Genomic DNA, 22648 nt, shown 5'->3' on the forward strand with positions numbered 1-22648 from the left:
ACACTTGTGAAATATCTTATTTATCCTAGTGGCCTTTGGGTAAATAAAAGGGGCTGGCTAACATTTCTAATCCATGACACTTTCCAGAATAGATTAATCCATCCATATAGACATGAGATGATCAACACTGTTTCAGGACTTAGAAATTCTGGCTATCTGATGAATGTTTCCATTTGAAACTATTAAAAATGTTGCCATCTTTCTCTAGATCTCCAAAGACTAGTTAGTACCTTTGATAGTCATTGTTTCCAGATAACTCATCATTAAATGGATGATTTAACATTTAATTAAATAACGACTGAGAACATGGTGACAATTGCTATGTGGTTCATTACCAAACATGATTATACTAGTAGGTAGTTTACAACCCGGTAGGAGGGAAAATCAAGTTTTACAATGTCTTTCATTAACCATGAAAAGAACCACTCATTTTCATTTACTGGTTTTTGCCAATGCCTTGTTTTGATTCAAACTGTGCTGAAGTTTAAGGTCTAGAAGAAATGAAAGTGGGAAGTGGGGATTCTCTTGATCAGGTTTCTGAAGAGCATACTCTTTAACCTTCTAGTTAAGAAACAATACTGACTGTACAAGATTATCTATACTATAGTCACACTATTTTTCTTCCATAAGATTTAAAAATGCAGAGAGAAGGAGGAGGAGGACGAGGTAGAAGAAAAGGAAGAGGAGGAGGAGGAGGAGGAGGAGGAGGAGGAGGAGGAGGAGGAGGAGGAGGAGGAGGAGGAGGAGGAGGAACTGAGATCCATGCAAGAAAAGAATCCTATCTAATAAAGAGGGAATATGCAAATTAACTGTCACACAAGCACAAGGTGGCAGTGCCCAGTCCTGTCAGCACCCCCGGAGTTCCCCAGTCCTTTCACAGAAAACGGGTTGCCTCAAAAGTTGGTTAAGTTTCTTATGACAAAAACCATTACAAATCTTTGAAAAGGTTGGAAATCCGATATTTATAAAAGTTTGGACTAGAGAATTCAAGGTTGTTTCCACTACAACCTTCTATGATTTTGTGATATTAACATTCAAAATTCACATAGTACCAGCTGTATTATATGTAAGCAGATATTATTTAAAGGAATGACCATTATTATCAAAACAACTCATAAAACCACAGTGTTTGTATGTCAAGAACATTCTGTGTGATTTTCCTAATGGCTGAAATTAATGCCCCTAAACCAGCAGTCGGACATCCCATGAAAGGTCCCAGGTTGGAGAGGGTACAGGCCAGGCTAAGGGACACCAACCCATGCACTGAGCCTCTAGTGGAAATATAAAGAAAGTTGTAAGGCAATGCTTGGAAAAATAAACAGCCCCCCACTCCCCCCAAAAAAAAAACCCTCATAAAAAAGAATAATTTTTAATGTCTAGAAATTCCAAGGAAAAAATTTTCAAATCAGAAAGAATCAACAATTCTTCCAAATACTCATCCCTATTACAGTCACTTTTATTTTTAAAAAATCAATTTAAAAATTTACCCAAAGTCAAGAATAATCATGACTAGAAGGTGACTCTGGCATTCCAGAAAGAATATATATATTCTGGAGAAGGTCTGGGTCTGAGTTCTAATTCTCAGCCAAGTGATGTTAAAATTCCCAAACATGAAATGGAGATCAACAGTGACAATTCCTCCATCCCAGGAGAATCATCATGGGCTCCTAGGAACAATGCTTGGGGCAGAACTATACAGTGTAAACCACAATACAAAGAATGCTTGAGATTATCATCATTATAATCCACTGCATCTTCAGCAACAAAATATTTTAACCAGCTGTCTTTCTTTAAAAGGCACGAGAAATGGTTCACAATGAATCACTTTCCTTCCCATCCACTGGATTTTTCAGTTCCATTTTTTATAAAGGCTTTACAAAATTACCAGGGTGCAAGCAACAAGAGACTGGATGGTGATGGTTTGGAAACCATTGTGTAAGAAACAGGAAAGGGACTGAAGGGCATTGGAGATAAAGAATTTTAGGACGTAAGATAACTGTGTTCTTTGATGAGCTGTGATATAATACATATTGTGGAATAGACTTGTTCTGCTCTGCTATAGATGAGCGCCATGAACAGATAGACTCTGAAGATGGAGATCACACTAAGACTTATGGAATGAATGGTCCAACAATGAGATCAGTTCCCAAAGAATAAACTGCTTCAGAGGTAGCCAGTGATTAGCCCAGCCATGGTCATGTCAAGTAAAGACTGAATTGGAAAGCAAGTTGAACTAAGTAACTTGAAATGTCCTATAGCATATGTTCTGACTATGACTGAGTATTTTCTGTTATAAAAAAGTCCCAAAGTTTTATCTGAACTTTATCCTCAATAGCCTTGGGAACCTTGACATAATATGTATGTGGTCGATTGAATTATTGGTCCCAATTCTTCTCTCTTTTATAGTAGTAGTAAATACTATCAATATTTAGCCTTAGTCACGCCATGGCTACTTGGCAGATGGAGTGCATTGCCTTCTTCTTGACACTGGACTCAGTCATGTGACTTGTGTTAACCAATGTGACATTATAAGACATGAGGCATGATTGCCCTTTTCTGTTTCTGTCATCATCATGATGGACACTGCCCCTTCAACATAGACCTGACAATGAGAAAGAAAGTGGAACAGATCAATTTTAGCTGACTACAGATGACTTGTAGCTTACAACAGAGTCACCTCAACCTATTTGTAAACCAACCATGAGAAATAAAAGGGCTTTTTTTGTATGTCACTACAATTTTGGGGGCTATTTGTTATTTGGTAATAGCTAACTGATGTAACATCTGTAACAAAATTTATTTTAAAGAATGATACAGAATTGTCCAAGATGCATATGCAGGCTCTATAAGTAAATTACAATTAAGACGTTAAAAATTGGTCTACCAGTAAGACTACTTAACTATCAAAGAAGCATTAATAAAAGTGACCTAATCTGTTTATCATTCAAAACATTACATCATGTAGGAAAGAGAATATAAACAAAAATTACCATAATTACAATACTTATGCTGGAAGACATAAGTAGGTATTCTCTTCAAAGGATGCACATACATTGTTAAGTAATGAGAAGGAGACAAGCTGTTTGAAATGTTTTTCAACAAAGTCTAAATAAATTCATCCACTCACCACAAGCTTGCAAAACAGGGAGTTGTGAGCAAAATGGATTTTAACCAAATTCAGATGAAATCACTTGTTTCAAAAGTATTCAAAGGGGTTTTATGAAGGATGCATTAGTAAGCCACAATGTAAATGTTTATGCCTATATTATAACAATGCCAAATGCCACATAAAATATGTATGAACCTTTTAATTTCCTGATGCAGGAACTCATTACAATTGAGATGTCACATTAAGCTGGATGCTGAAACTCTCAGAACTGCTCCTCTAGAGTAGTGGCATGGGCTCAGAACTCCTGAGGAATGAACCAGCGAAGCCAAAATGGATAATGGCACAGGCACTACTCCCTTGGCTGCTACAGGAAGTATGACAACCTTACCACTTACTCCATGGAAAGTAAATAAAATTCTCATATCAAAAATCATATCTGATCTCAAAGTAAAAAGTGTGCTTAGGTGAGAGAAGTGACATGTGAAATGTGAATGCCGGAGGCTACTTCTTTTATGTGGTGAGCCCCAAATGCAATCCTCATGGTGACCTACTTAGATCATAAAGCAGACTGGGGAGTTATAATGAATAAGATGATTTTTATGCAATGCTTATATTTGTTGCATGCACCATGTATGGATAATATTAAAAAACATAACTCATCACACAATAGAATTAAGCTTTTTAATGTATGAAGCCTGTTTAATATTTATCACTCCTTGTAAAATTTTGTACTACCTATGTATTGATTCCTTTCTAATCATAGCATCCTTGTGCTGGAATCTTAAATTCTACTTTCTGCTTTTTGTGATCATGAAAAGAAAATACTCAATTGACAATTTTTTTCAAAAGGTAGTACAAAATGTATTAGCTGAAAAAGTAAAAAAAAAAAATATGAAAATAAATTGGGAGATATATTATTAAAATATTAGAAGACTATCATGTTTTTTTAATTGTATGTTGTTGTTGACAGTATTGCAGATGAACACCAATTTCTCCCCTCCTATACTCCCCTCTTCCCAACATCTTCCCTAACCAAGGCCTTCACCATGCTATTTTGGGTATCCATTGGTTATGCATATTAGAGGCCTAGTGAAATTCGTGCATGGGGGAGGGTGTCCCTTAGCCTGGCCTGTACCCTCTCCAATCTGGGACCCCTCAGGGATGTCCGACTGACGGTTTACTCTAACTGCCCTCCCTTGCCAGCCTGGTCACCCCCATCGGCCCTCCCTTGCCAGCCTGGTCTTGCCCCAACTGCCCTCCCCTGCCAGCCTGATCTTGCCCCTAAACTGTTCTCCCCTGATGGGATGATCATCCCTAACTGCTTCTTCCTCCACCCTCACCACTATGGTTTGTCCAGAAGGAAGTCAGACATCTGAAAAATGGCCTATGGACTCAGTCTAATTAACATATTACCCCTTTATAAGTATGTGTATGTGTGTGTGTGTGTGTGTGTGTGTGTGTGTGTGTGTATATATATATATATATATATTCATATACTTTGGTTAATCTCTTCCAGTTTCCTCCCCACCCCCGCGGTCCCCAACTCCCTTCTTAGATATACCATTTTGTTCTATGCTTCCATGTCTCTGGATCTATTTTATTGGTCATTTATTATCTTCATTAAATTCTACCTACAAGTGAGATCATGTTATATTTTTCTTTCACTGATGCTTTTTTCCCTCAGCATAATACATTCTAGGTCCATCCGCAGTGTCAAAAGGGTAAGAAATCATTTTTTATTGCTGCATAGTATTCCATTGTATACATGTACCATGACTTTTTTATCCACTGGTCTACTAATGGCCATTTGGGCTGTTTCCAGATCTTAGCTATAATAAAAAACACTGCTATGAACACAGGAGTGAATATATTCTGGCGGTGTTTCAGGCTTCCTAGATATATTCCTAGAAGTGGGATCACTGGGTCAAATGATAGTTCCAATTTTTTTTTTTTTTTTTTTAAGAAAATCCCATACTGTTTTTCCATAGTGGCTACACAATCTGTATTCCCACCAGGAGAGTATTAGAGCTCCTTTTTCTCCACATCCTTGCTAGCACCTGTAGTTGTTGATGATACCCTGTTTTCCTGAAAATAAGACAGTGTCTTATATTAATTTTTTCCCCAAAGTTGCGCTAGGTCTTATTTTCAGGGGATGTCTTATCTTTCCATGGGCTAGGTCTTATTTTCAGGGAAACACGGTTAGCCATTCTGTGAGGTGTGGGGTAATACCTCATTATAATTTTAATATGCATTTCTCAGATGATTAGTGATGTTAAGCATTTTTTCGTATGTCTATTGGCCATCTGTATGGTCTCTTTGGAGAAGTGCCTATTCAGGTCCTTTCCCCATTTTGTAATTGCGTTGTTTGTCTTTCTTTTTAAAAAATAATATATTTTATTGATTTTTTACAGACAGGAAGGGAGAGGGATAGAGAGTCAGAAACATTGATGAGAAAGAATCATCAATCAGCTGCCTCCTGCACACCTCCTACTGGAGAATGTGCCCACAATCAAGGTACATGCCCCTGACCAGAATCAAACCTGTGACCCCTCAGTTCACAGGCCGATGTTCTATCCAAACTGGTTTTGGCTACTTGTGTTACTTTTGTTAGACTTACTTTTGTATGAGTTGTTTATTTGTTTTGAAAATTAACCACTTATCAATTGTGTCAATGGCAAAAATGTTCTCCCTTTACATTTTGATGCCAGTTTCTTTTGCTGAGCAAAAGTTTTTTAGTTTGATGTATATAATATATATTTTTTTCTTTTGTTTATCTTGCCTTAGGACAGTGGCAAACTGTGGCTCACAAGCCACATGCGGCTCTTTGGCTCCTTGAGTGTGGCTCTTCCACAAAATACCATGGCCAGGGCCAGTCTATTTTGAAGAAGTGGCATTAGAAGAAGTTTAAGTTTAAAAATTTGGCTCTCAAAAGAAAAGTCAATCATTGTACTATTGATATTTGGCTCTGTTAACTAATGAATTTGCTGACCACTGCCTTAGGAGATATATCAGTGAAAATTCTGCTATGTGAGTTGTCTGAGATTTTGCTATGTTTTCTTCTAGGATTTTTTAAAGATTTCATGACTTAATTTCAGGTTTTTTTTTAATCTGAATTAATTCTTGCGCATTACCTAAGTTGGTTAACTACTTTCATTTTTTTTTACATGTACCTGTCCAATTTTCCCAACTCCATTTATTGAATAAATCTGTCTTTTACTCCACTGTATGTTCTTTCTTCCTTTGTCAAATATTAATTGACCATTAATGATGTAGATCGATTTCTAGGATTTTTGTTCTGTTCCATTGACCTTTATGCCTGTTCTTATGTCAGTACTAGGTTATTTTGATTACAGTGGCTTTGCAGTATAACTTGATATCTGGTGTTGTAATCCCTCCAACTATAATCTTCTTTCTTAATATTGCTACAACTATTCGGGGTCTTTTTTTGTTCCATATAAAGTTTTGAAGTGTTTGTCCTAAATCTGTGAAATATTCCATTGGGATTTTAATAGGGGTTGCATTGAATCTACAGATTGCTTTGGGTAGTAGGGACACTTTAATGATGTTAATTCTTCCAATTCATGAACATGGTATATTCTTCCTTTGTATCTTCCTCTATTTCCTTTTTCAGTATAGTGTAGTTTTCAGAATACACCTTTTTTATCTCCTTGGTTAAGCTTACTCCAAGGTATCTTATTTTTCCTGTTGCAATAGTTAATAGAATTTTTTTCTTTTAAAGTTTCTCTTTCTGAGAGATCATTACCGGTATTTTGATTCTTGGATGTTAATTTTGTATCCTGCTACTGTGATGAATTCATTTGTTAAATTTAGTTGCTGTTGTTGTTGTTGTTGGGGTTGTTTGTTTTTTTTGTGTGTGTGTGTGTGGAGTATTTAGGGTTTTCTACATGCAATATCATATCACTGCGAATAAGGAGTTTTACTTTCTCCTTTCCAATTTGAATATCTTTTATTTTTTCTTCCTATCTGATTGCTATATCTAAGACTTCCAGTACTAAGTTGAATAAGAGTGATGAAAGCAGACATTCCTATCTAATTCCTCTTCTTAAGAGAAAGGCTTTTAGTTTTTACCCATTGAGTATGTTGTTGGCTGAAGGTTTGTCATATATGGTCGTTATTATGTTGAGGTATGATCCCTCTATTATCACAATTCTGAGTTTTTATTTAAAAAAAAAAGGGGGGGTAGATTTTTGTAGTATGTTTTCTTTCTATGTCTATTGATATGATCATGTGATTTTTGTTCTTCATTTTGTTTATGTGGTGTATCACACAAACTGCCTGCCCCAAGTTGCGCCACCACCAGACAGATGCCCACCATACCCACAAGCACACATACTCTCCCTCACACATGCTCACCCACTCACACTATAATCCTCATTCTGGTACTGACTACTGTCATGTTAGACTCCTCTATCGTGGTTTATTTTTTTTATTTTTTTCCATGGTAGAAGATCTAATCATCAAGAATGTGACAAACTAATTTTCATGATGTGCTCCTAATAGATTCAAAAGCCTTTATATATATGGCAATAGGGTTTGTAAAGTGTCTGTGTGTGTGGTGGTAGGGAGTTGTGAGCATGACAAAAACAGGCTTTACATAAAAACAATTGAATTCTATTGTCTCAAAAAGTCTCCACTTGGCCACCGCAAACAGGGTTATAGCCACCAGTGTGTGGATCCTTATGCACTCTCCAGTTTCTTGCCTTTTCCTGTTCACTTCCCCATACCAGGGTAGTGGAAAATAATAAGGAAAATGTAGACACGTAGCTTTTTGTTAGCTCTGATGCTAGAAAGAGGAAGTCTCTACATTTCTTCTCCAAAGGGAGATGGTACGTTTCTGGATTGGTGAAGCTTTGATACTATCCACATGTTCAATTAGGAAGAGAAACGAAGAGGGGGTGTGCTATAACACATTATCATTGACCATTATACAAATGTCTGACCAGAGCAGAAAATAACCCTACCATACCAGGGGTGAATTGAAAGGCTTAATGGAATAGCTGACTTGCTTAACTACATACATCATTTGATGGGTAGCTACATCAGTGTGGCATGATCCTTGCTGGAAGGGGAATCAGGCTGGATGGAACAATTAAGACATCAACCTACTTTTATCTAAGTCTCAGTAACTTAGTACAACACAAGTACCTGAGAAACAGAAGCACACTGGGAGATTAACCCAGGGTCAGATGTCATAAAAAATAGCACAAAACATTCCTTAATGAAATACTGAATGGAGGCGGACAAAAAAGGGTCCAAGTGAGGAGAGAATTCCGAAGAGACTAGTTTTAAGCCTCTACAGAGGAGAAGGACAACTGACAACTTCGTGAGGAGACCTATCTAAGGCTGACTTGAGCATGAATTCAAGTCAGAAGGAGGCCAGCAAACCAATTGGCTCAGGTCAGCACAACACTTGGTCAGAGGTCATGAATGATGGGTTAGATGAGATGCAAGAGAGAGGACAACCAGGGAGAGGTGTTGAATATCTTCTGATGTAACTCTATATCTGATAAGATGGCATAAAGAAGTTGTTAAGAAAAGACATAGAGATGAGAGCCTTTCTATAACAGAAATACAAGGGCTCAGAGAAAGAATTGGGGCATGAGAAAGAAATGGGGGCATGTTGCATACGGGGGAGGTAGTCAACAACAGGTAAAGAGCTGAAACCACAATGGTTGGAAAGGAATAGTCACAAAGACTGAAAGGAGAAAAAGGAAATTAACTGAGTGAAGATACTGCAGGGCACACGTAGCATCTTCATTCTACCTATTACAGTGAGGGGAGGGCATTTGAAATCCCTGGGTCCTTTGGAAAGCTTCATGTATGACCAATGTGCTCTGTTGCAGAGCTGTCCTAATCACAGCTAAAACAGAGGATGTCCATAAAGGCCACTGGAAGATTGGGCACTTTTTCAGGCAGCACAAACTAGTCTGATATAATCCAGCAGGCAAAGACCCATTCTGCACCACCATACTATAAGTTGACATGAAGCCAAACACAATCTGAAATGCTTTAATCACATCGCAAATAATGAGGCAGACCCACATTTACAGGTTCAAGAAAATGAAGCAAGGAGGTGATAAGGATATTTTATTAGTATGATAGATCTATTTTTATTTTATTGTAAATACTTAATATGTTTGCATCTTTCATTTTAGAGGTCTGCATTTTTCCAGTTTCTAATCAGTTAGCTACTGAGACTTTCATAGTCCCTGACTGCTTTATGTTCTTTATAGATCTCAAAGACTATGCAAAGTTTTTCACAAGTCTCCTCCCTAGAGCCTTGTCAAATGTGAGATCAGCCACAGAGCCTCATCCTGGGAGTTGAGAGTCAGATCCCAGACTTCAGGGTCCACATGCCGACTTCCCTGAAGACAAAATGGGTTGGTGAACAACGGGACATTCTGGGTGTCTTGAGAGTGCTCAGACAGACTTTTTCTTGAATCTGATGGAAGTTTCAGTTTGTGAAAGAAGACAAGTTGGACTGCTGGTAATGTTCTCTTCTCTGGAACAATGATGCACCTGAATTCACTTAAAGCACGAAATCTGGTGACATCAAATTGTGGTCCTGGAGGAGATGTGTTTAGAGACCTAACATGTGGATAGAAAACTCGATCTTCCTTCACAAGGGCGATGTGAGTATTCAGAAGGACCAGTGACTGACACTGGACTTGGCCAGAATCATCTTCAACTCTCACCGTTGTGTAGAGCAGTAACTGAACCCCTGCCAGAGAGGGGATGTTGACTTCCATATTTCCATGGAGAAAGTAAATCATGTCAACCATGGTGCTCTGGAATTTGGATGACAACCAAACTCCATTTGACAAAACTAAATCAGGGATTTCTGCTTTCCAATCCAGAGAAAGCTGGACCAGATCTTGCTGGAGCAAAGGGTGACTTGAGCAGGCAGTGATGTCAGACTCAGGCATCAGGACACACAGAAAGTCACGGCATATTTGTTGACAGAGGTTTTTGTTGTAACTAAATACAGTGAGCAGGTGACTCTCTGCAGAGCCCAGGAAACGAATGCTCTGCCCGCCAAAGCCGATTTGAATCTCCCTTAGTTCTGAGAGAGACAGAGCATGAAAAATGCCCATGAAGCCCAGGTGGGTGTCTGATGGGACTAAAGCACATAAAGTTGAAGGAAGCAGGAGCAAACACGCTGGATGGGGGTCAGGTTCTGTGCAGTTAGCAACAGCAAGCCAGTAAATGCCTCTGACTTCATGCATGTCGACCAGAAGTCCTGGTAGCAAACAAGCCACATGCTTGAGAAAGTCTTGTAAAGGGCACTCTTGAAGTTTCAGCAATTGATCTGGGAATTGCACAAGGGTCTGCTTAAATGCAGAGATCCTTCCAGCTTCTTCAGATTCCAGACAGACAACTGAGCTTGGAGAGGAACCTGGTAGCTCTGTGTTTGTGAGGCCTGGCGCTCTGTAAGGACCCACGCTCCCTGCTGGCCTGAGGGCCCCTGTCTCCTCGCTGGTACTGCTGCCAACCTGATCTTCTGCAGGAAGAGAATGAGATTCGGATGATATCCAGTGTGATGTCAAGGGCAGCTGCTGGGGTAAGTGCTTCACCAATGGCAGTCTTCTGATGTATGTTGTTACTTGGGAGGTGAGCCCACTGGGGTCCCACAGGCTTCCCACGTGCCTGGCTTGGCTGATAACCTTTGTGCCAGCCTGTAGCAGGTGATTGCTAGTGCCTTTATAAAGATTGGAGAACCTATGGTAGAAATATCCTAACCCACTGTTCCCTTCTGTCCTGATATTTATTGGTGACTCTGGAGGGCTAACTTTTTTAGAAGCTAACTTTTCCTCAGTGTGCTGCTCACTACACAACTTTGAGGCTGGTGAACTCTGACAAATGCTGCCAGAAACACTCTCCTCGCTAGAAACACTTTCAGAGAAGACACAATAGAGCAACTTGCTTTGCCTAGTCTGTTTGTTCCCACTATTTATAGACACTTCTCGGCATGTATGTTGCAGCAAAGTCCAGCTGGATTCAATTGCTGAGCTCTGTTCATCTTTATGAGTCATCAACTCACTGAAATTTTCTGATTTAACCTGAAAATGTTCTGCATTACTGGTGTTGTTTTCATTATGAAGAGAGGTTTTAGATAGACAACTACCTATGTGCTCAGAACAACTAGAGTTGCAATCACTTTTCTGCAGCACCTCAGGTGCTGAGGGCTGATCCCATGGGTGGTGGACTCTCTCTCCTGATGCTGAAGAGAAAATTGTAGAGTCTGAGATGGTCCAAGTCATGGGATCACTCTGGTGGTTGTTCTGATCCACCTCCCTCCTCTCCTCTCTGGTGAAAGGGTCAGTGACATCTTTGGGCAGCAGTGGGGCAAGACACCCTTTCTGTTCAAGATGTCAAAAACAGTTGAAATGGGGATGTGGTAGCAGCCTTCATGATTCTTTTGCACATGAAGATTCTTGCAGTCATTGGTTTCATTGTGTGTATTGATTCAGAGATTAAATCAAAAGCCTAAGCCATTCATATTGATTGAGACATGATTTAAAAATATATGATTGGATTCACATATAGAGCATCAATTTCCATATTATATCTCTAATAAATTGATGAGTAATTTTACAGAAGTAACCTTGTATGGAATTGATCTACAGTATCCATTTCCTGGTCTATTATTTCATTCACTCTAAAATAAGTCCTAAATCATTTGGGTCAGTTTTTAAAAGGTCAGATTTAGTTGTACAAATGAGTCCATGACCATATGTTCAAAATGTAAAGGTAATCAGGAAATACTTAATGAAAATACGACAGCAAAGCCAAAAGAAATTGACAGGTATTCCAACCTGAACCCTACTTCTCTTGCCTCTTGGTTCATTTTATAAATTTCCTTAATTTTATGTACCTGGTTAGATTGCTATTACCATATTTACAAACCAGCCTTGTCAAAGGCCAGCCACTATGGATACAAGTAAATGAAAGGCAACCTCTTTATCGGCTAAAGAGATGGATGTTCAAAGGAAAACATTGCTGGATGATTGGACAGAGAACAAAGTCAGATAAGCCTACTGCAGAACACCCATGCTTCCACCTCTCACTCTCTGTTCAGTAATTTAGAAACACCATCTGTAAAATTTATATCACCTAGCAGTGTGTGTGTGTGTGTGTGTGTGTGTGTGTGTGTGTGTGTTTTCTTTAGGAATGTATGGGAAGGACAAGACCCACAGTGGAGAAAAATATAAGTAAGCCCTTAGAAATCATATGCCCAATAAACCTGAGTTTGACAATCCAGTAGTGAAATAAACTAATCAACAAAGAGTTATTTCCTTTGTACTACTACCAACTCAGTCTATAAAGTAAGCCCAATTTTAAAATATTGAGAAGTACTCAAATTCATTTCTAAACACCATGTAGGATTCTGGTTATATAAATCTGCCTTTCAAATGCAAACCAAGAGAAAGGATACTGTTGCCAATGAAAAACCAGGCAAAGCGCCTCCACCACAGCTATATGCCACTCAAACAAAATCAAAGCAGTTTCGAATCTGCAGGAGACCATTTAATTTTGAGTCCACAGAATAGCTTGCCTTCCCTATTAGCCATTAATCTCACTGCAACTTCAAAGTTCTAATTATGCAACTAAACATTAAGAAAATTTAATCACATGAGCATGCCATAATTTAAGGTGATCATATCAATCTGAAAAATCATTACCTACCTCATATTTTAGCTTACGTTGAATGGTACCATTGTGAAATTTCTCATTATTCTGAAAAGAAAAGGAAAAGCCCTCTATATTAAATTATAGTGTGTTCATAGAGGAGAGAAAAAAACTGATTTGATTAGAAATATTTATGGGAATAAATTCTAAAGAAATATATTTGCCATTCAACAATGACAATATTTCTATAGAACTTATATCCCATGGTAAGCATGACTATCGATCCATCTGCCTGTAAGAGAACTGAACCATTTATTCTAAATCTTAAATGTCTAAGAATAATATTAAAAGCCAAGTTTTCCTTAAGACAATTCTTAAAGTTGCATGATAGAAATGCAATGCTTTTATTTTGATAAAAATCAAGTTGCAAATATGTATTTTCTCAAAGGCATTTTTTTTTCTACCTGAAATATTTATCAAGCAAATTAAATACTTACAGAAATTTGTTGTATTTATTTTTATTTAATTTTTTTTCAATTACAGTTTACATTCAATATTATTTTGTATTAGTTTCAAGTGAAATTGGTTGGAGTTTTTGAGAAAATAGAAAAATGTTATATGTAGACTCATTATAAATCAAAGTAAATAAAACATTTTAGAAAACTTTATATTCACTTAAGAATTTCCTTCAGAAATTCAAAACTTTAAAATAAATAAACTTTCTTTTGAACTCACACTATTTGTAAACTTTAGGCTCCACCCAATATTTAATTTTTCTAGAACATTTGCATCTCAATTTTCTCATTGAGAAACAGTAACAAAAGATGCCACCATCACCACCAATAACTTATTGAAAGCTTGTCTTAAAAATGCATGACTGCATTACTTTGGTTCCCTCAGCTCACCTTCATCATGTCTGCAGACACACTGCTGTCATTGCAAATCACACGATGCAAATCCTGAAGACGCCTTTGGACTTCCTCTTCAATGTAAGCACTGACCCTGGGAACAGGGAGACAGGGGTACTTGAACACTTCTAACCACACAGAGCATTTGAGATACTGTTTTTACTATGCCCTTAGTAACAAGGAACTTTCTCATATTTATATATATATATATATATATATATATATATATATATATATATATAATATATATATATTATTGATTTCAGAGAGAAAGGGAGAGGGAGAGAGAGAGAGAAACATCAACATGAAGAGAATCATTGATTGGCTGCCTCCTGAATTGCCCCCCTTCCCCTCTTCCCCACCCACCGGGGACAGCGCCTGCAACTCATAGGTCTATGTTCAACCACTGAGCCATGCTGACAGGGCAAGCTTTCTAATTTTAAATGCCAAACATAACAACTCTGGACCTTAAACATTTTTCTACTTTTTAAGAAATCTAAAGCCATGTGTTCACTATCTGTGTTTTCTCCAAATGAGAGAGAACTAAGTAACAGAATTTTGAGAATGGGAGGATGACTGAGTAATCCCATCCAACCTTCTAGTGGATTTCCTTTGGAACCTCTGCTACAATGTAGGGGAGAATCACAGACACCTGGTTCTGAAGGCTCCCAGCCTCCAAACCATGAGTCACTGACTCTAAGACCCAACTAACACTTCACGCACTGAGCTCTGGTTTCCTCACAGAAAACAGTGATAGTTATAGCTCACTTCACAAAGTCATTTAAAAGGATTAAAGAGAAAGAAAAAAAAGTGAATATACACTATTCCGATGAAATAATGTCTTGCATTTTTCCTGTACTTTCCTTTCTCTCCAACTGGGTTATGTACACCTGGCCAGGAGACACCACATCTTAAAGGTCTCTACCTTCCAAAATGCCTGTCCCAGAACCAAGATAGAGGAAACAGGAAACAGTTGACTGTGGAAGCATTTATCAACCGAGTAGCTCATACCTCATAGAATGCAGGTGAAATTGAATGAAGTACAACCATTGATCCAGAGAAATCAGGGAGACTACAGATTTTTACTACTACCTAAAATCCTTCTACTGGTTCAGACTGCTCAGATGGAAGTCTTACTCTGAACTAGGTTCTCCTTCCCCAAGTCTGCAGACACTGATTAGGTGGATTAGTTTAAATGAACAGTTTGGCATGTTTTTATCTTACCACATTAAACACACACACACACACACACACACACACACACGCACACACAAAAAAACAAAAACAAACAAAAAAAACAAACACATCTGATTCCACCTTTCTAAGCACATGCATTTTCCATAAATATTTTTTTGTAGAACTGACCATGGCAAAATAATTTTCTGAAATGCTAGATTAGGGGTGTCGAACTCAATCAGAGAAGGGGCCAAAATCTAAAATCCAGCCTAAATCTCGGGCAGAATGGTTTACTGAACAGTCATAAACTGTCAATGTGATGGAAACGCAGCGGAGTGCAGTGATGACAGCGCGGTGCAGGCCACATTGCAAGGCCTGGCGGGACGGATTTGGCCCGCGGGCCTTGTGTTTGACACATGTGTGCTAGATAAAGAGATTAATATGATAGGTAAGGTAGGCTAAAAGAATGGAGTTAGGGTAATAAAGTGCAATATTTACCTTTCAGTACTGAAAATAAAATCATGTGCAACTGAACCTGAGCCAAGGCCACTTACAAATGCATTGCCTCACTGGACTTTTAATTTTTAAATTATCCCAGTACAATATTAGTATGCAGCCCTAACTTTATTTTTTATTTTTTTAAATATATTTTATTGATATTTTACAGAGAGGAAGGGAGAGAGATAGAGAGCTAGAAACGTCGATGAGAGAGAAACATCGACCAGCTGCCTCTTTCACACCCCCTACCGGTGATGTGCCCACAACCAATGTACATGCCCTTGACCGGAATCGAACCCGGGACCTTTCAGTCCGCAGACCGACGCTCTACCGCTGAGCCAAACTGGTTCCTTCAGCCCTAACTTTAAAGGGCTGCAGAAGCTCATGATATTCTGAGTACATTTTGATATGAAGATACTTATCTCCTAATACTCAGGGCTCAAGACTGTCTAGTTTGAAATGTCCCCATGACATAGATGAGTTGAGTAAAATAATCAAGTTCCTTATAGCTGAAGAATGATTGAGTCAATTTATCTGAGAGTCTAAGCTACAGAGCAATTGACAATGCCACCCAAGTTGAAAGTCAGTTCATTATAGTAACAATCAGGTATATATGTATGCTATTTATGATCTTTCTGAATATACTGATATAGCTTTGGTAACAGACTTCATCTATTTGTAATCATGACTTCTATAAATAAACTATCAGCAAAAGGTCCTTCTTCTTGGTACAATTCAATAATGCTCTTTGTTTCTCTCAACTTGGCCTTGCATCACTACTTTCTTGATGAGCCGGTTTCCCAGGACCTTTTTAGTTCTGTCTTCTCACAAACTACTTGCACCAGCATTACTTGGATTTAGCGGGCCAGTTTTCAGGTTTTTGGTTCCCTTTAAGTGATAACTCAACCCACCATTGGCCAGGGAGCAGCTGATGGAGGCAAAGCACATCTTAGGATCATGAATTACTTGTCACCTTCTATAGAGCCCTGCATATGTAAACTGGCCAATAAGAGGGACAGTGACTCATTGAATCACATCAGAAATGTCCAGTACCTGGCGTCCATCAGAGGAACCAGGTGAGATTTTTCAGGATTGGATGACAAGCTGGAAGAAGCAGCCTTTCCCTCCAAGGTACCAAAATGCCCTTTCTGAACACCATCGACTTCACAGATCTTCTGCTTCAACTGCTGGATTTCATGTTCCAACCTACAGAAATGGAAGTTACATGAATTCATTCATTAACACTATTTCCTGACCATCATCACTGAGACAATGTTCTAGAAACCCTGAGGGATCTAGACCAAAAGTCTGTGCAAAGAGCTTTACCATCTAATAGAAAACGTGCCACATACCTAAAAGATAAACTATATGGTGATAATGGGCCACAAAAGGGGTTCAGAACAAGTTTGTAGGCACCCCAAAACGAGCATTTTACCATCAAGAGCAACGATCCCCACCATGTTCCAAGCAAATCCTCAGAGGCAGATGTGCAGGATTCTGAGACCCCTGTTCAATAAAACAGCTGTTTACTATATATCGAGATCCCACTTAATATTTTTGTTTGAGAAAAGAGATCTGTACTTTCAAGAGTTTTTTAAAACCACCAGTATCGGAGAACCTTCATGGTCAAGATAAGTTTAAGTTGAATCTTCAGAGATCAGTAGGAATTTTAACCTTTTGGGATAGTTGGCAGAGAGTTGTCCAGATACAGAAAGCAACATGAACACAGAAGCTAAGCTATGGAAACCAGGAATCCTCTTTGCCTAGGCAGATGGTGTGGAAAAGGCAAAAAGATGAGAGCTCTAAGAAAGTAGGTGGAGTATCTCAGAAAACTCATATAAACTGTAAACTGTGGAATCAAACATTTATTGCCCATGATAATGATGCCTCTAATATGAGGTCAAGTGTCTGTGAGGCTGTTCAGTCACTGACCCAGGCATACTTGTCAAACTCACAGCTGGCCATAAATAAGACATGTGATCTACAGGCCGCAAGCTTACCATGCTTAGGCTAGAGGACCAAGTCTGCCAGTGAATTTAGTCCCAGAATACACTAGACCCACTTAGGGGCTGTGGCCCAGGTGCGGTGGTGTGAACTGGGGCAGGTTGATGAAATCTGGGTCTCAATGTCTTTAAGTATCAAGTGAGAGAGTAAACTAGTCTCTCCAAATCCATTCAGCTCCAAAAATGATGGATTCTAGCTTCAGATGCTGACACACCACAACAATGCCAGCTTTCCAATGTCACCAGCAGCAGTTTGACTGCTCTGTCCTAAACATGAAAGCCACGTTGTAAGCTGCTGAAATTAGACTGGGGTGTCACCAGGGTTAGCACTCATGGGTTCCATGGGAGGCAATGACCTGCTTAACTCAGCCTTTCATCTGTCTACCGATTAGCAAGTACTTACTGAGCCTCACCTTGCAGAGCACACAACATTTTTGAAGGGCAAGGGGATGAGCATAAGAGAGTGATGTTAGGGGCCAGGTGGGTGGACCAGCAACCAGGGAACAATATTGAGTGTCTCGGAGATCGTAAGGAAAATGAGCCGGATATAAGAAGGTAATTGCCAGTGTTTATAATTAAGATAACACCCAGTGGGGTTGTTCAAAGCCTTCAGGGCCAGAACTGTGGAAAAGATAGCAAGGGCTAAAGGGGGCCCTGATGGCTGAGCAGGATTTATAGGAGGGGTTGGGGCACATGGAAGAGCCGCTTGCCTGGCAGCAGCTCTGTGTCAGCAGACAAGAGGACAAGAGGTTAAGAGACTGGATGTAAGTAGGCCTAGATTCAAGCTGTAGCTCTGCCACTTTCCACCTGATACTTGTCCCGAGTGGTTATATAATCACTGGGTAGAAAAAAAGTGGGGGGAAAGGCAGAAAATGGATTAAATTTTGCTCACAAACAACCAACAGGCAAAGCCAAGTTACTACACTGTTGTCCAATCTGGTTCCACAGGAATTTAATATTTCACACTTGTGAATTTCATGAGTGGTCAAGTCAGGCTTCATGGCAGGCCCTGGCTTAGCCATGAGGAACCCAGAAAAATAAACACCAAAAAAAAAGCTCAGGAGCATCACAGCCAGAGCAAAGAGCTCAGATTTGTTGGCCTGAATTAGGACTGAGCAGAGTCTACTCCATCCAAACACAGGAAGCTGAAAGCCTCCTCTGTGTGGCTGCTGGAGCAATGCTGACATTGGGAAATCACTTCCGCTATAATAGAGTATTAATACTAAATGGCCAGGGAGTGAAGCCAGTTGACAAAAACCAGGGACATCAAGCTAAAAGCTCAGGCTGCATCCCTACTGCACACTGCAGGATACAAATTGAGAGCGTGCTCTCCACTACTTTAAATTTCCTGGGGCTGCAGCTTTGTCCAGCAATTTTGTTTATATAATACACCTGCAGTCCCATTCGTAAACCTCCAACCTATTTCTCTGTAGTAATAGCATTATGGTTTTTGATTGTTATTTGTTGTCGTTTTGCCTGCAGGAATTACCAGAGAGTAATTGTAAATGGAATTCACAGAAGCCGGTCATTTGAAAGGAAGTTGTCCTGACCTTTCCAGGCAAAATGATGAATGGAGGCTCCAGCAACACCTCAGAGCAGGCCTTGCATGCCATTAGCATGGATGCCAGGTCTCTGCCAATGCCACGCTGGGCTCCTACAGGGCAGCAGACTGGGCTTCTGTTGCAGCCCCTACAAGAGGGCTCGGGATGGGGGGAATGCTGAGGTGGGGGCAGCGTTCCATGCCCTCCAACCTGAACTTCAGTTAAGATCTCAACTGACCAAAGGTTTGGAGCTAAGAAAATGCACAGACCCCCGATCTCATCCACCTCTCCCTATAAAGATGAAAGGGTGAGGACACTGCGGCTCAATGATGACAGATCCTGAGCCAGCAATGACAGGGAGGTGGTGAAGGAGGAGAGACAGACCGGAAGGAAGAAAGGAAAAAAGAGGAAGAAATCAAGGCTAGAAGCTTTCAGTCTTGTGTATTTATCAAATACCAAAAAGTACACATTCCATAGGTCAGTGGGGTAATGAACAAGGGCTTTGTGTGTGTTTGTGTGTTGTTTTCAACTTTAGGCCAATGATTCTAGAACAAGGATCCTAAGGGGGAAGTAAAGACTGTTTAGAGGTATTTTTCTCAGGCAAATCAGTATTTGCCTGCATACTAGAGAATATAAAAGCTCAGAGAATTACTTTATAAAAAGACAGTGCTAGACATACTGTGAGGGGCAGACAACTCGCAATGGCGTGGCACCGGTGCTATGCCACGCTCTCCCTCTCCACATCCCACATCTCACCTCTCCCGGTCCTTCTCCAGGGCCTCCTGCTCGGCTTCCAGGCTGGCCTGCAGCCCTGACTGCTCGCTGCTGCTGCTGCTGCTGTTGAGGGTGGCCAGCTTCTGCCTCTGCTCTTCGATCTCCAGGCCCAGGGTGGAGCGCCGCTGCAGGGCCCAGTGCCGCCTCTCCAGCCTGGCCACTGCGCGCTCCAGCGCCTCCCGCTGCTGCTTCTCCCGCGATTCCAGAATCTCCTTTTCCTTTTTCCGCACTTTTTCTTCCTGCCGAGCAACATTGGCTGTGAATTCAAAGGTGGCTTGGAGCTTCTGCAGCTGGCTCGCGTTGGCTTGGTACTGGGCAAGCTGCTCTTCTTTTTCTTCCATTTCTTTTTCTACTTGGTAAAGAGTGTTGTCTAAGCCCAGAGGGCCGGTATCGAGGATTTCAAAGGCTCTCTGCTTTTCCTCCAACAGAGTGGGCAGATGATTCTGCAGGAGGTACTGGAGCTGGCGCTCTTTGTGCTGCAGCCTACACTCTGCTGGCTTTATTTTCTCTAAATCTTGAGCCACCTGGGGGACATATGTGACACCATCATTATCATTTTTTCCCAACAACCTAGAGTTGTCCTCATTTTCCGATTTTAACCGTTCCAGGATTTCCTGTTCTTCTTCAACTTCTTTTTTCAGGAGGTCCTTCTGCTGCACCAGGTCCTTCTCCAGGTTGGCTAGCTTGACCAGCTGCCTTCTCTTGAACTCTAAGAAATGCAGCTGAGCCCTTTCCAGCTCCTCGCTGTCCTCATCGCCCTCAGTGCGGGCTTCCTTCACCCGCAGCAGGGAGGCCCTGATGCCCTCCAGGTCTCTGCGCTCCTCCTCCACCCGCTGTACCTCCCCGCGCCGCAGGAGCCGGATCATCTCCTGCTTCTCCCTTAGCTGCTCCTCCAGATGGGCCACGAGCATGACCTGCTCCTTTTCTTGCTCCTCCAGCCTCTTCTTTTCCAGTTCCAGCTTGGCGCACTGCTCGTCCTTTTCCCTTTTGAGCCGGTCCAGTTCTTCAAATATCTGCGTCTTCTCGGCCTTGTCACTGTGGTTGAGCTCCTGCAGCCGCTGGAGCTCCTCTTTGACCCGGAGGAAGCGCTCTTCTTCCTGCTTCTTCTTCTGCAGCTCCATCTCCTGCTGCTCCCGCAGCCTTTCCTCCTCGAACCTCTCCTTCTCGGCGAGCAGGTCCTTGAGCCGGCTCTCGATGTGGAAGCTGCGGCGCTTGAGGCTCTCCTCCTGCTTGCGGATCTGGCGCTGGACGATCTCGGTCTCCTTGCGCTGGCTTTCCACCTCCTGCTGCATGCGCTCCAGCGCCGCCTTGTCAGATTTCTGCTTCTCCTCCATTTCCTCTATGAGTTTCCTGAAATGCACAATGTTGACCGGTCATCATTTGAACACTATTCAAATGTTGTTCTCTCCCCGAACTGAAATGCTCTGAAAATGAATGTACCATATAAAGCCAAACCCTTCGTGACAATAAAAATGAGGGAGAACTGCATTGCTTTTCATTTCCAATAGCAGACTGATTTTTTTTTTTTTACTCTCTAACTGTCCAACATATCATTTGTCTAATCTCTTGAAGTAGCCTCTGATATCATGTCTTTGTAGTGTCTATAAGCATAATGTGTTATGCATGATATAATTTTAAAAGTCCCCTGAGCTCAAAGAGAAAGAAGCATGCCCAATTTAAATTTAAATGGGAATAATTTTATTCAGCCCAATGGTTAAAATTCAACAAATTCTGTTAACAAGATGGCATTAAACAAAAACGCTTATGCTCTCTTCAATTCATTTGGGTCAAATATCAAAGTCAAGATAATCGACAGTTCATTGTTCCTGCTCAAATAACTATTTAGCATTTAATCACTATCTTAGAGAAATTATTAATAATCAAGTGGCCCTAAATACTAGCTTATTAATACACAACACTGAATATAACAGAGTCTTCATTAGAATACTTAAGTGCACGACTCCAGGGGGTTACATGTCACGTTTTGCGCCTAGGAGAACAACCGACCCCCACTGGGTGCTACCTCAGTGTTTCAGGGGTGGGGTGGCCTACAAAGCAGGAACATGGGTCTGTAAAAGAATGGATGATGGCCTCCATCTCAGATCCATCACGGATCTGTTTTATATGATGCTAGAAACCAATTCATCTGTAACATCTAAACTCCAGATTCTAGAAAATAGTCACTTTGTAAATATTTCTATGGCCTTAGTTTCTACTCAAGTGCTTTAGTCCATTTCTTGAGCTGTTAAATAGAACAGGAGAAAAGAAAAGGTATATTTTTATCAAATAATTATATTCAGAACATATAAAAGCTCTCCAAATCAATAAATTAACCACACATTCATAACACCAGAAGAAAGGTGAATGAGGAATGTGAAGAAGCTTAGAGGGAAATACCGAAAGCCAACCAGCATCGGGAAAGATGTTTAAAGGAGGGAGGCATAAGGAAGGAGAATTGTCATTCTTTCAGCTTTTTAAAAACTCAGATGATATTTTTAAGGAAGATATATTTTTGAATTAAATTTAAACAAGTATGTATTTGGCATAATTAAATGAGTGTTCTAAATTTGCATACTGGCTCTATTTCTCCTTTCTCACAAGTATTTGAGAATGAATTATTTAAAAAATTGAAATATGATGTAAAACTAATCAGCTAAAGAAAATGGCTTATGGTCATTAGACATGTAAATAACAGACACAGAGACAAAGGGAGGTATTGAAATAGACATAGATGAAATCGGTCTAGGACATTAACACAATAATTCACAACTACAGTAATCCATGTTGCTTACCTTTTGCTTTCTAATTTTTCAAGTTCTTCACGCTGTTGCCGCTCAAATTCAAGTCTAACAAAATCAAATGAAAATTAGTCGCTTTTCTAAAAGAGCTTTTCTCTCTCTTACTTTTTGTATATTTAGCTATTACAAAAATTATCAGTTGAGTATGATTTTTCATTACTATGGATTAGCAAGTTTAAAAAGTAAACTT

The 22648-nt window shown here is 40.1% G+C and overlaps 1 protein-coding gene across 12 annotated transcripts in view; it reads right to left on the reverse strand.

Moving 5' to 3' along the window:
* The window catches only part of KIF16B (kinesin family member 16B), a 256668-nt gene that overhangs the window by 62909 nt on the left and 171111 nt on the right, over positions 1-22648 (reverse strand). For 8 of the 12 annotated variants that reach the window (XM_045574799.1, XM_036417856.2, XM_036417855.2 and 5 more), the window contains 5 exons: positions 22453-22506; positions 19643-21010; positions 16396-16548; positions 13666-13762; positions 12818-12868 (listed from right to left, as the gene is read on the reverse strand). In XM_045574799.1, coding sequence (XP_045430755.1) covers positions 12818-12868; positions 13666-13762; positions 16396-16548; positions 19643-21010; positions 22453-22506 — 1723 coding nt within the window. Of the gene's footprint in view, positions 1-9204; positions 11491-12817; positions 12869-13665; positions 13763-16395; positions 16549-19642; positions 21011-22452; positions 22507-22648 lie in introns of those variants that run through there. The other 4 variants (XM_045574798.1, XM_036417849.2, XM_036417850.2 and 1 more) reach the window with 1 other exon arrangement.

Source organism: Pipistrellus kuhlii, unplaced genomic scaffold (genome assembly GCF_014108245.1).
Source record: "Pipistrellus kuhlii isolate mPipKuh1 unplaced genomic scaffold, mPipKuh1.p scaffold_m20_p_6, whole genome shotgun sequence".
In the NCBI taxonomy this organism is placed as follows: Eukaryota; Metazoa; Chordata; class Mammalia; order Chiroptera; family Vespertilionidae; genus Pipistrellus; species Pipistrellus kuhlii.